Source organism: Gadus chalcogrammus, chromosome 11, assembly GCF_026213295.1.
Source record: "Gadus chalcogrammus isolate NIFS_2021 chromosome 11, NIFS_Gcha_1.0, whole genome shotgun sequence".
Classification (NCBI taxonomy): Eukaryota; Metazoa; Chordata; class Actinopteri; order Gadiformes; family Gadidae; genus Gadus; species Gadus chalcogrammus.
In genome coordinates this window covers 9181943-9196356 of record NC_079422.1, presented here as the reverse complement: position 1 = coordinate 9196356, position 14414 = coordinate 9181943, and the positions used below count along the sequence as shown (strand labels likewise).

General features: G+C 43.0%; 1 protein-coding gene across 1 annotated transcript; it reads right to left on the bottom strand.

The window, feature by feature from the left end:
- Nucleotides 1-292: 292 nt before the first annotated feature.
- nr1d2a (nuclear receptor subfamily 1, group D, member 2a) lies at nucleotides 293-7140 on the bottom strand. Its single transcript, XM_056602176.1, has 8 exons — nucleotides 6765-7140; nucleotides 5159-5404; nucleotides 4773-4861; nucleotides 4480-4624; nucleotides 3272-3996; nucleotides 2865-3050; nucleotides 2455-2665; nucleotides 293-2176 (listed from the first exon to the last, which is right to left on the bottom strand). Exons 1-8 carry the CDS (start codon nucleotides 6808-6810, stop codon nucleotides 1977-1979), a joined length of 1848 nt encoding a protein of 615 aa, XP_056458151.1. The 5' UTR covers nucleotides 6811-7140; the 3' UTR covers nucleotides 293-1976.
- Between the last annotated feature and the right edge of the window lie 7274 nt (nucleotides 7141-14414).

The window sequence follows — 14414 nt, the reverse complement described above, 5'->3', positions numbered from 1 at the left end:
ACAATTATTATTTTATTCTAGGCAGCTACAGCAGGGAAGCAGCTCAGTTCTGTCCTACAATAGGACCAGCCTGGCCAGGGCATCTACCAGCTTGGAAGATGAGGGAGATGAATCCCCAGAATATATAGATAAAGCAGAGTCCAGTGCAGCAACAGGTTCAGAAACAGAAACAGTGCTCTCTGATTACCAAGATGAGGGAGAACAAGAAAGGCATGTTGAAGCAGCTGTATGTGATGACACAATTAAAAATATAGCTGTTAAGCAATATCCAACAGATGCTTCACATGTTGACACATTTCATATCAAGTGCAATGACAGGTACATTTCAATGTGCTGCAGTGTAGGCCAATCTCAACCAGATGTGCCTTACCCAAAAAATAATGAGGGGCGGTCATTTCCAGAAACAATGGTTTCTGGGAATGTGTGGCTGGAATACTCTCCCACTGCTAATTCAATCCACTGTTTTAGTTGTCGGCTTTTCCTTTTTGATGAGAAGTATAAAAACAGGGATAGGCTACGTTTTGTTTTTTGTTTTGGCCCCAGGATCACCCTGAAGACAGGCGCTTGAGTTTCGCAATAAACACCCTTAACATGGACTACATGACTCCTACTGTTTTTGACATGGTACTATGTTACTCCCCTTACGGGACGTAACACCGCACAAAGTGCCCTTATTTTTCACTGAGCACCTGCCCCCCAAAATATCTGTGCACGCCACTGAAATGATCACATGACTTCATCTGTATTTTATTTCATAGTATTGTATTCATATATTTATGTTCATTAATGGCACAACTATAAACATATTGCAGTGTTGCCTGTGGAAGAAACATACTTGGATACACATTTCTGTGTTTACATTTCACACACATATACCTTTTTATTTCCAATTATGTGAAATGTTCAAGAATCATTCCTACCAGTCCTAAATTCTTAAACTAATTGTCAGCAAATGTGACTCGTGATAAGAAACCTAGACACGTTTTTTCACTTATAGCAGCATGGTAGGGCTTTTGAGTTAGCCTAGCAGTCAGCAGTTCAGCATATAAGAACTTTAGCATCCTATCCTACCCAGCAATGGACTTGCACCAGAATTGATCATGTATGCAATATGGGATAGAATATTTGAAAAAATGGAAAGCTAAAACCTAGAAGCTGGAATATTGAATGTTGTTTGTTTTTGCCATGGTAACATTACTTTACCCTGTTGAGGGTATGGCGGTTAGCAAGCAATGACTTAGCAGCAATCATTACACATCCTTTGAAACGTTTTCTGATAGCTTGCTTTCCAAGGTGAATATGAAGCACAATTAAAGTAACAATTACTGACTATAAACAAAACATTCTCTACATAAAAAGGTATGCACAGTCTCACTGACACATTTGTTTTGAGCCGATACACTTGTAAAGGCTTTCGCATAAATCTCATTTCATTAAGCCACCTAAAGTCCACCCTCCGCCCGACTAAAACTAGCATAGCATCCCTTTATCCTTAGCCTGGCTCTGATATTGAAATGAGGTTACTTGGGTTTGCAACAAGTCACCGGCAAATTAAACATTTCAATGCATAAATACAGTACATCTGATATTCTCTCCTAACGTCGTCCTCTTGTTTACTTAAACGAAACTTGTAATACAAAATAAACAAAGCAATCAAATCGTTCAAATAGAAAGGGAGAATGGGAAGAGTTAGTATCTGCGGGGGGGGGGGGTCATCTGTATATAGTCATGGTCGTTGTGGCTTTGTTAATCATAATTTAAAAGCGCACAGGGGACAGAGCATCCATGCCCTATACTGGTCCTTCTCAAAATCTCTCCTTTAGGGTAAGACAGGGCAAGGACCCCAGTCCTTAGGGTAAGAGAAGGTAAGAGATGAAACTGGCGCCCGTATCTTGAAAGGGCCTGGGGACCGTCCCAGGTAAGGGACGATACCAGGCCTTGAGGGTAAGCTAAGGCGAGGCCCGACCCGGGTGGCATCAAGGGTGCACTTTGAAAGAGAGCAGCTCCTCCGAGTGCACATTGTTGAGCGAGCGCAGCTCTGGAAGCTTGAGCAGCAGCTTGGTGAAGGTGGTGGCGCCGTTGTGCCCGTGGTTCCTCGTCACCAGGTCCCGCAGGGCCTGGATCAGGTGTTCCTGCAGGGCCTCCACAGAGTCCAGGTCCTGGATCCCAGAGCGGTCTGGTCCCGGGAAGAGAGGGGGGAAGAGACGAAAGGATAAGCCATGATGCTCTATGAAAGATACCCCTATGTGCATGTCCTTGTTGACGTTCCTAGGTTGATTGTTTTAGGTCTTGTAATTGTCTCTGAACTTCTATGTTTTGTACCTGTGGACCCCCTTAAAAACTAGATGCTGCTTCTCTTTTGAAATAAATAACTAAATCAAGGAATCAGCATGAAACAATAAACTCTTCCTCAGGTAGGTAGTTAGGTAGGTAGGTATTGTAGGGGGTTCATACCGGCGGAGACGAGCACGACGGCGGTGAACAGGCTCATCTCATCGCGGTCCAGACGGAGAGCCGCCAGCTTCTCGCTGAACTCACACATGGCGTTGAGGAGCTCCCCGGCGCCCAGCGCTCGCAGGGCCCCCAGGCTGTAGCGCCTCCCGCTCAGGAAGGTGACCGTGTGCTCGGCCACGTCGAACAGAGAGGCGAAGCGAACCATTAGCACCTGGAGACACGGAGAGAGAGCACATTCAGGGATCGTTACAAAGGGGGGGGGGGGGGGGGGGGGGGGGGGGGGGCGACGGTGGCCATCAGGGATGACGTCGGCTCTGATTGTTGAGCCGGGGCGGGCTTCAGCAGCACACACTACATGAAATATATGTTCATCTTAATTCTACAGAGGAGCTCTGGAAGGTGTGGCTCACCTCGAAGGTGCCGGCCTTCAGCAGGCCGACCTGGTCCTGTTCAGAGAGCTGGCGGAAGCCCAGGATCCTCTTGGCGAAGTCCACCACCTCGCGCACAGCCGGAGTAAAGCTCATGGAGAAGTCCTCCCAGATTTCCTGGCTGGGCCCCCTGGGCTCCACGTGTGGCGAGTCGTTCGTTGGCGACACCTGAACCATCAGACCATTTTTAGCTCCAAGTCAGAGCTGCACGAGCAGGTTTGGGTTAGGGCAACTTGCTCAAGGATACCTACAGGTGGAATGTGGACATTTGGGTTGCACCTACTGGCTGAGAGCTAAAGCCTCTAATCCAGCCTAAACTATCCTGCCTCCACTTGTGAGGATTTAACTTTGGAGTTGAAAAAGCTTTAGCTTGTTTACCAAACACTCACCAAGTGAGCTCTGTTGTGCAGGCTGTTGATTGGTCCACTGTTGCCATTGGATACGCTTGGGGCGCAAAAGGTGTGCTGGTCTTGCGGAAGGCTGTGGACGTCATCTGACCTTTCACCACCAGGGGCGCTGCTGAGCTGCTGCTGCTGGTGGTCAACTCCCTCTTCCCTGTAAGCTGTGTTGGTGACACGCTGGCTGTTGCCTTGGTTATGTTGCTGGTATTCCTCTGATGCGACATTGATGTTGTTGTTGTTCCAACAGTTCCATCTGGTCTGCTCGACTTCGAAATGGTTGTCACTCACCGGGGTCTCCACAGCGACCAGGCCGGGCAACCCAAGCCCCGGTGACCCTTGCCTGCTGTTGGTGAAACTTTCCTGTGGCCACGCCGTTACCATGTTGACAGTCTCGTCCTCGCCGCTGTCGGAGCCACAAGAGGAAGCGGAGCTGGAGTTGGTCTCCATGGCAACCACCGACTCGGTGCCCTGGGGGCAGCGGGCTGAGAAGCGACTTGAGCAGGATGAGGAGGACGAGGAGCAGGATGAAGAGGATGACGATGAGGAAGGCAAGCTGCTGGTGTGGAGGGCCATGGCCTTAAAAGGAGGTGTTGTGCTCTGGTGGCCAGGCAGTACGCCACCGCTGCCGCCGCACATCATGTTGTTCATGGCATTCTGCATCTCCAGCAGCATCCTCTGCTTCTCGCGCTTCGGGATCCGACCAAAGCGCACAGCTGCAGGGAAGGAGTTAGCAGAAAGGTTCTTTAGATGCACAACAGTGGTATTCCTATCAACTTGTCCTATGTTCACTTTAACTCTATTAACTCAACAAACGGTCATCTGTCTTAACTTCAATCAAGGGTCAATCAAGGCAAAGCTCTAAAACTTCTGCCAGATCTAAAAGGACTTCTCGTTAAACGACCATGACCGTTAGATAACTAAATAAGTAACTCATGGTGTATATAATCTGTTAAAGATCAAAGATGTTTGGTTTATCAACTGGAAAATAACAACCAGCTAACCCAACCAGGTAACCCAAAAATACTATTATTTGAAGAAAAGAGACCAAAACACAAATAAAAACGATTCAAGACGGGTGAATCCCTACATTCAGCTGTTCCCGAAGGCATTTTCCCGGTCTTCATAAAACCCGACACTTCTTCACAGACAATGTGTGAAGCTGAGATGGTAATAATAGAGCCTGAAAGGGCCCTTACCATCTCTTGACATGCCTACGGACAGACACTTCTTGAATCTGCACTGTTGGCAGCGATTGCGGTTGCTCCTCATGATGGTGCAGTTCTCCAACTTCAGACACTTCTTGTACTGGATGTTCTGCTGGATGCTCCTGCGGAAGAATCCCTGAGGAGCCGGGAGAGAACCGTAAGAACATGTTTCGGTCACTGAGGGGCCTGTATAGCTTAAGGAGTAATAGAGGATACATATTATTTTCAATCATTCAGGAAAAACCCTGAATCAGGTGTGTGATGATGTGTTTGTGTGTCCGCACCTTGCAGCCCTCGCAGGCATGCACGCCGTAGTGGAAGCCAGACGCCACATCGCCACACACCTTGCAGAGCAGCACCAAGCCGTTGATCTCTGCCATACACAACCGAGGGGCAGGAGAGACACTCAGTTAGCCCGGTTGAAGCACAGTGCCATGGTTCACGCCAACTAGCTTTAACACTTTATGTTCTTTGTTCATAACGGCATCATATATATTATTATTATTTATTTATTTTAAATTGTTCTTACATGTTAGAAATAATATTTTTCCATTTTTTTATATATCTTTTGCATTTAGAATGCATTGTCAACCCCTTTTTAGTTACTCCAGCATTTGTCCGTTGCCTAGGATTGTAGGAGAGCTACGATTAGCAGGGGGCGTGGGCTTACTGGTGATGCTGCTCTTGGAGGAGGAAGAGGACGATGACGAGCGTCTGGACCTCTCACCCACAGGGCCGCGGTGCTGGCCTGCTTTGGTCATTGGCCCAATGTCCACCAGCATGCCCACGGCACGGCTGGGCAGTGAGGGGCGGGACATCGTCAGAGAGCAGGACAGGTAGCTGCTGCTGGAGCTGTCGCTCATGCAAGACTCAGGACTGGAGGCGGAGCCCGAGGAGATGTACGCTATGACACCCCCTGTGGAGAGGGGGGGGTAACAGGGCGATTGAGAATTTAATGATAATAGGAAAATAAATGTATTCTCGGTCAAATGCAAAGCAGGGATGAAGGGTGGCAATTCTGGCACCACATTTTCCACATCATTTATATGATTCACAGTTACCCCAGTGAAACAAAAAGAATCCAAGAATAAAAAAAATGACCGGATCAGATGTCAAACAAGGGCTTGCTCTCCTTGACCCTTGTCAATTCAATTATGCATTTAATCGAAGTTAAATTAAAAAAAATAAGCGATGAGGTGTTAATATAGTCAGCGTATATATTAAGGGATATACCAACAGGTAGACCTAATAATTCCTAGGCCTACTGCCATTAAAATATAAATAGACGTTTTTTGTTAGAAAAAAACACAACTTGAACAATAATAATAAGCTAATAATAATAGATTGAACCTATATAGCGCTTTTCTAGACACTCAAAAACGCTTTACTGTGAAGGAGGGACCTCAGCCACCAACAGAACACCAGAACAGACAAATACTGTACACTAACAAAATCAAACTGAATATTTAACGAGATGTAAAGTAAGATTGATTATGACCTGTCGACCAAACAATCCAATATTTGAGTTTGCTTTTATTTTCGATGGTCTCTTAAATTAGTAGGCCTTATTCTACTAATTGCCAATCAATATTACATTACCAAGCCATGACTATACGCTTTCAATGTACACCAACATGTGGATTTGTTGCGTTTTAGTGGAAGGGGGAAATCTAGGTCACAGCTTCTGTCTCTCGCCGTCTCACGTGGACCTGCAGTCTGCGTCTGCACCGGGACATGGAGCGCCGATTATACAACAGGCGCGTCACTGATTAATCTCGACCAATTGGGAGAGAGAGCTGCGGAACATGTACTATGCCGTGATACACAGTGGCACATGGCTAGGCTGCTCTGTCCATGTGAGATCTAGAAAGCGGAACATTGTTGTTGTTTTTTTTACGGATGACATGCGGGATAGGCCTATTACCCATCGATCTCACTGGAAAACTGCACCAAATACAGAATTTTAGTTGAATATATCATCTCATAAAAAATTGGATTCAGAAAATAAATATATAAAAAACACAACTTATGAATGATGCACGGGTCATACCTGATTGAATAACAATAACAACCATTTAAACAGTATTTCGAAAAAAAAAAATCATCAATCACTACCATGTATTCCAGGAACATTAAACCTACGTTTAAGGCTATTTTAACAACACTTGATAACACATAGGCTACGTTGTAGCCTACTCGATGGTGCAAATGACACACATCTTGTAATTGGACACTTTATAGGCATCAACGTCATTCAATGAGGTTTGATGTCTTACCTGGCTTGGTTGCTCCATTATCTTCAGGCACCTTGGATTGCTGCATTGTCAACAGGAAGCAATACGCTCGCTGAACACTGCTGTCAAGATTAACGTCTTCGCCACTGTTAGTCAAGTTGACAGTCTGGTGCAGACTTGCGTCGTTTCAAAGATCGACCCGCTTATCGTCGTGCCGAAGTTGTATTTTGAAATAGCAAGTCTGTAGCAGATTCTCGAGTTGTATTTAGGGAACTATAGGTGTGGATGCGTAGTAGAAACTCCCTTATTGTTTGACTTTCCAGTAGTGACTGATAACAAGAGAACTGAATGTTCTCAATGGTGTACTTCATGTGATCCATTTATCGGCCACTCCCCTTGGCAGGGTCGCAGCACTCACTTTAACCCAGTGACACACTTTTAGGATGTCGGGGGCGGAGCCAAATCAATGTGGACGTAACCTTCCACTGTACTCACGTTGCAGCCCCTTTCTATGGCAGGCAGTATTGGTGCAATGCAACTGATTCTAATGAAGAAAAATTAATCACTATGTCTTTCCAAATATTGACATTTATGATAATAATAATCTTTAATAATCTTTGAATTAAATTGTATTTATATTAATCCATAAATTTCAGTGGAAAGGCATACCCTAAAATAAATCTAAACATATATGCATTTAATGACACATAAGAATCAAATTGAAGGTCTATTAAAGAATATAACAAAGAGCTCGCTGCTGAATTGTGTCGGTCATTCTCTCTACCAAGCCATTTGTTTGTTGTGGTAGCAGGCAGAAGAGAGACGCCGAGATCGTTGATTGGCCTGTGGCATGTGCCACCGCGACCACTGACATACCATGGCATATGCCGTTCAGGAACGGTAACTGCCGTTCAGGCGGAACGGCATATGCCGTTCTGGAACGGTATTCTGCCGTTCCCAACAGCTTCTTTGGATTTTCTGAATTCCGCAAACTCTTGTTGATCTGCAATCATATGGGAAACATTTTGAAGAAATACATTAGTTGCATGTACAATAAGACTAAGACAATGATCTGTACAAATACAAATAATATAAAAAGTCGGAGCAAAAAGTGCTATCTAAATGAAAAGTGCTATCTAAATGGAAAGTGCTATCTAAATGGAAACCTAATAATAATAAAAAAATATATTGGGGAAAGAAATATTTACTTTATCAACAACATGAAGACTACATTTCAAATTGTATAATGCATTGGGTTACTCCCTTGTCCACCTTTGACCAATGGCAAAGCCATTCGGTATAGTCAACAAGCACACTGTACACAAGTAGGCCTACTGATGTTCACTCATGGTTTCCTTCCGTTTCCAAATAATGTCCATCCTCCCCACCAATTACAATAGCTGAGAAACCATTTAAAAGTATTCTATGATGTAAAATTCACTCACATCACAGCATCTTTTCCACAGTGTTGTTTTGTTTATCTGTTTAGTTGGCTTACTTAAACTCTGATAATCCTTTATCATCATGATAATACATCTTTCTGACCTGCTGCGATATCTGTGCATGACAATTTTGGACAGGGTCAATGAGAAGGACTTCTTTGACGTGTATATAAAGGTCGTAAAAACATGCTTGAGGGGGGGGGGAAGGGGAAACTTTTTTTAGCGGGTAGAAAATGCAGTCTAATAGAATATATGTCACCTGTAACACGTGCTAGGAAATTGGAAACATTTCCATATTCACCATGGACATAATAAAGATATTCACCAAGGCTATAAGGTATGATAAAATAATCCTTCATTAAGCAGTAGGCATTGTCAATGTGCTGCAATGAATTGAATTGTCAGCCTGAACGATGATGTGTTCAGGAATGAATTGTACGTGGACCAAAGTTAACGTACAATGGAATGAAAGCTTTTTATAGTTAGCCATGTGTTACCTTGCAACACCTCGTTGTTAAAACTCCACGATTAAATAAACAATCCACATGCGTGAAAGTGAAGCGTACCTCCACCTTTCCTAACTGCATGCGCGCTCTCGCAGCAAGGGACCCTCCTCCTATCGGGGAAAGTGCACGAGACACTCTCTCCAAAGCCCCTCCCTGATAAAGTACCTCTGTTGTTGTGAAGCAAATCTAACAACTTCATGTAGAATACCCGAACGTCATATTGAAAATAAACATTGAACATGGCTGTCAAGCAAGCATGGTATCTTTGTCCAAATGAATTTATATTTTTTAATTAAATAAATCTTGAAAATTGCAAGCCCCACTTCCTGGACCTCTTTGTACACCTTGCCACACCTACATACTTGCATGGGAGAAAGGAGTTTTAACTTTCAGGGTGGACTGGGACAGAAAGTCAGCCCTGGCATTTTCTGTCCAGACCAGCCCACTACATTATCAGCACTAGGGGTGGGACGAGATGAACGGGAAGAAGCCTGTATGTACTTGATTAAAACAATTTAATCAAGTACATCCATCCAATAATAGTACAACACTGTAAATAGCAGTTGTTGCTTTTTACTGTTTTTGTTTTTCAAGTTTGTGTCTCTGGTGCTGCTGACAAAATAGATGTGAAACCCGAACAGGAAGTTAACGGACCTCCTGTGGTCGCTGCATCTCCATCACCCATATCTACAGATCTATAAAACCCTTGTTAAATATCACACTTGATCCAACGCTAAATTCTCTCTTGCAGTTTTTAGTCTGTGACTGTGAAAATCTTTTGGTGTAATTAGTTAAAACCAGACTCGGACAATAATAACAAAATATCTCGACAAATAATCTAAATAGAAACATATTACAGACAGTAGCAGCATTAGAGCTGAAACTCATTTGTTTTAACGGTGACTCAGTCATTATGAAACCATAAATAGAGAATTGAAAAAATATATATTATCTATAGCTGTATGAAAGTCTAAGACATGAATTACAGGTTTAAATATATATGCATTCTCATATACGTGTATGTGCACATGTATGTTTACATGTGCACAAACACGCATGAGAATGAGAATCTATTCAAACCTGTAATTCATGTCTTAGACTTTTCAAACGGCTATAGGTAAAAAAAATTGTATTCTCTATTTATGGTTACAAAAACGTACTTCCTCGTCCGCAGCCAGCCAGCTACACTCCTCACCAAATTCATGACTTGCAAAAAAACTGCAAACAGAACTTGTACTCAGTATCTGTGTACTGACAAGTATATGTAGCCAATAGCCATGTAGCCTTTTTTGATGTAGTGACACTTGGTGACAAATGTATCTGTCATGAAGGATGACTTAAGTCTCCAAAGAGCCCCAAGGAAACCTGCATAACTGTTAATTGAACTTAAAAGATATGCAGATGTTTGAAATTAACATCAATATGAAAATGGCTACTTTGAATCACGTTAGGCTGAAAAAACGGGACATATGCCCAATCTGGCAACACAAACCGAAACTAGACCTACTCGCGCTCACACATGTGTTCGCTGTTGACTCGTGGTTGCTATGACTACAGCCAGAGCTACAGCACAAAACAGCCAATCACAAATGTCCGACGTACAGCCAATCGCAATGTACGCCCATTCAATCGTACAGCCAATGATATTGTGTAACGTAATCAGCAGACGACGGACCCCGAGCCGATCTGGAAGCCGAGCCGATATGGTACTTACACCGGCACCAAATAGGTCTGTCAATTTTGAACATTTAACTTCCATCGCCAGAGGCTTATGTCGCCGTTTTTCAGCACCACCCGGGCGTTTTCAGCTCCGTACCGGTGTAAGTACCATATTGGCTCGGCTGCCAGATCGGCTCGGGGTCCGTCGTCTGCTGATTACGTTACACAATATCATTGGCTGTACGCTTGAATGGGCGTAGGCTACATTGTGATTGGCTGCTAAGGGACAGTTGTGATTGGCTGTTTTGTGCTGTAGCTCTGGCTGTCGTCATAGCAACCACAGCGAGCACATGTGTGAGCGCGAGTAGGTCTGTCTAGTTTCGGTTTGTGTTGCCAGATTGGGCATATATCCCGTTTTTCCAGCCTAACGTGATTCAAAGTAGCCAAATCAGGCTGAAAATGTGCCCAATCTGGCAACACGGACGGCTTATCTTAACAGCCAAGATGATTCCGAGGGATGTTTTGTTTTTAGAAGAAAACTATCCATACAAATAGGTTGGGAATGGTCTATGTTCAAAATGAAAGATCATTACAGGCTCTTTAATTTAAGCCATAAAATACCTTATTGCTGTAGATAGCGTATTGTGTGACGTAATCAGCAGACGACGGACCCCGAGCCGATCTGGTAGCCGAGCCAATATGGAACTTACACCGGCTCCCGCGACTCCGGCCCATGCCATGAGGTCCCGCCCACCCTGGTTTGTGTTGTGATTGACAGCACTGCCAGGGCTCCCTGAGCCAGTCAGCCCATGATTGATTGACAATGACAAACATAGACCAATAATATGCGTCGATGCTGGCAACACACTGCTAACCCTCTGTAGCCCATTGGCCGGCCCAATTGGAGGGAATTTAGAGAGAGAGGAAAAAAGAAAACATAGCGGACCGGACCGGCCCACATTGGGTCAACGGCTCACCGGGACGATGCCCGGTATGCCAGATGGCCAGTCCACCCCCGAACATGCATATTACCTTACATTACCCATTATTTTGCATTTCCAGAAAAAGTGCACACTAATTCAGTGCATGCACATCATTCCTCCCTGGCTCCCCTCTCTCTTTTCTCTTGCATAAAATTGGTTGGTCAATTTGGAGACCACAACCCATTGTACACTATGTTAAAAGTTAGCATTTTATGTTATAGAAAATAAAAATGCCTTTATTTTCTAGTATTTAACTCATTACCCATGGCTAAGTTAGTTAACAACTTCTACAATCTCACGTTCACAGTGTTTTTTTTTACCGTTGAGAAAACATCATACAATGGGGATTTTACTGCCATATACCATCAGGTCAGAGTTTTACTTAACCCTGTTAGAGGATTTACCTAACAAATTCTCTTAATGTATATGGTAAACCATAATCATAACAAGAACATTGTTGACATCTTTCACAAGCTGACATACATGAATTGAACCATAACACACAGGAGACTCAAGAATATAGTATAAACAGAAGGATGATCTATAATGGCAAAATTATACGAATATATTTTGTTACCCTAAGTAGGTCAGATAAAACCAACTATCCATGTGTGTCTTTCCCTCAAAGGACGGTGCACCAGATGGGTAGTTTCTCTGTGTGGTGATGAGTCATACGGAAGAAGGGCTCTCTGAGGAGCCTAACATGAGGCGTCCTAGCCTCATTAAAATTAGTTGTCAACCTACTAATGCGAAAGGTATCGATCAAACACATTATTTCACACAATGCCTTGCAGCCGTATAGTGTTGTTTTTTTTTCACACCATCGTTCAGGCTGAAATACACGTTGAGTGTGTTTTGATGAATACCAATGCAACGGTTCACTTGGGCGGGACGTGATTTTTATTCTCTTTCTTTGATTTCATGATTCTTGATACCACTTCAGTCTTAAACTTATGTAATTGCAGTAATGATTTTTGTTGGGGTTCTGCCAGTCCCACATCTAGATTTTGACTTAACAAGTTAAATCCACTTCCAGGGGACAACCTATAGATGGGCTAGGCCTACTCTTTGATTAGCCTTAGTGTATTTTGAGCTATTCATTGCTTTTATAAATAACAATGTTCATAATTTGTCAAATGGCCATGGAGCGACCAGCTTCTAACAGTCTCTGCTCCTGTCATTGTGTCAGCTCACAAAAGTCCACAACAGAAGCAACGGCACCAATAAAACCCAAACTCGACCCTTTACTTTGAGTCCAGGTTTACAACCTGTTGTAAAATTCACACATAAAACATTGGATTGCTTTTAAGTTTCATCTTGTAAAGCCATTGATGTTCCCATTTGGAATGTTAATCAACTGAGACTAAAATCAAAATAGATACTGCCTATGGTCAATTGCATATGTTTTTTCACGCAGGCAAAAAAATATTTTTTGTTGAGCATACTCTTCTATCAAAGTTATGCAAATAAGTTAAAACTGCACTTCACTTGCTCTTTGAACACAGGATAATTTCAAGCATAATAGATATTGTCAGAAATGGGAACTATAGCCCCAGATTTTTCAGATTATTTTCGGATTGGAATGAAGATATTCTATAGAAAGCAAATTAGGCTGAGATGTTCAGGCATTTTTTGTTAAACACCTATCCTTCTACTACCTTCTGCTGATCAATAAACAAGGAAATGTTGTTACAGGGCAGAAAATGATAGACTTTGCTGCAACTTTTCAAATGAACACTTGCACTATGCACATTAACATGTTTGACAGGTCGGTTTTTGTTTTATACTAGTGGTTGTTGTAGTTGTCAATGATGATGATGATATCCAGAATGTTTATGGTATTTGGAGGGTGTGTGTGTGTGTGTGTGTGTGTGTCTGTGTGTGTGTGTGTGTGTGTGTGTGTGTGTGTGTGTGTGTGTGTGTGTGTGTGTGTGTGTGTGTGTGTGTGTGTGTGTGTGTGTGTGTGTGTGTGTGTGTGTGTGTGTGTGTGTGTTGTATGTGCGCAGTGCATAGGACTTGAATTCAATTCTGGCAGAAGCAGCGGGCCCAAGGAATGTCTGACACGCTTGTCCTCTGGCTGACCCCCCTCCCTACTGTGGTGTGTGGGAGATACTGCAGGTAATCAGCCTGTTTCCACACTGGAACAGCTCCAGCCCCGCTTGCTCAAGCCGCTAGACACTGGTCTTGTGTGTGTGTTGCACATACACTGTAATGCAAAGTACATTTGATGTTAATGCGTAATGCGTAGGCTTGTTTCATTTTCCCATTTCATATTCCTCCTATAGCTACGTTGTTGGTGTTAGCAAGGTGGATATGGTTGAATAAATAGAATAAATACAAATTCTAAATGTTACTCTTGTTTAATGTCGGATTGCAGAGAAGTAATTCATGAGGAAAAATAGAAACATTTGCAATTCAACAAACTCTGCATGTTTATGTGTAGACCAGTCAGAATAACATTTAACCCAGACTATTTCTATTATTATTTAGTCGGCCCATGTCCATCCAACGTCAACAGCAAAACGCTGTGCGGATTAACTACTTCATCCTATGTTTGTTTTTGCTCCAGTCCTTACATCCAACACTGTCAAAGTGGATATGGATGAGAACACTGCAGAATATAGAGGATTAATTTAAGAGCTTTTAGGTGTAATGCCAATTGATCTTCCTTATTAATATCTGCTTTGAATTCTCGGCTGTCCTTTTCCCTAAACTAATTGTGAGGCACCCATTAAAAAAACATATTGTTAATTTTTTTTATTGGTACATATTTATATGTATATGTATTTGTACAGACATTACAATTACCTACAAATATGAGATACTAGGCCAGGCCTACTATATAGAATCGCTCTAGAAACATTGCCACTATCAATATGCAATCGGAAATGTACAAAACTCGGATTAAATAAAATATATAAATTGTAAATGTTCGACTGATTGGAAATGTTTTATGCATGATGGCGCATGAAACACGCTTTATTATTTATTAGTCTGAAAGTTGCATTTGCCATGACTTGTTGGCGAAGGGATCCGAGCACTCGGTGACGTCAGAGCTCGCTGGGTCATGTGAAGGTTAGCAGCGTAGCGGAGGAGGTTCAT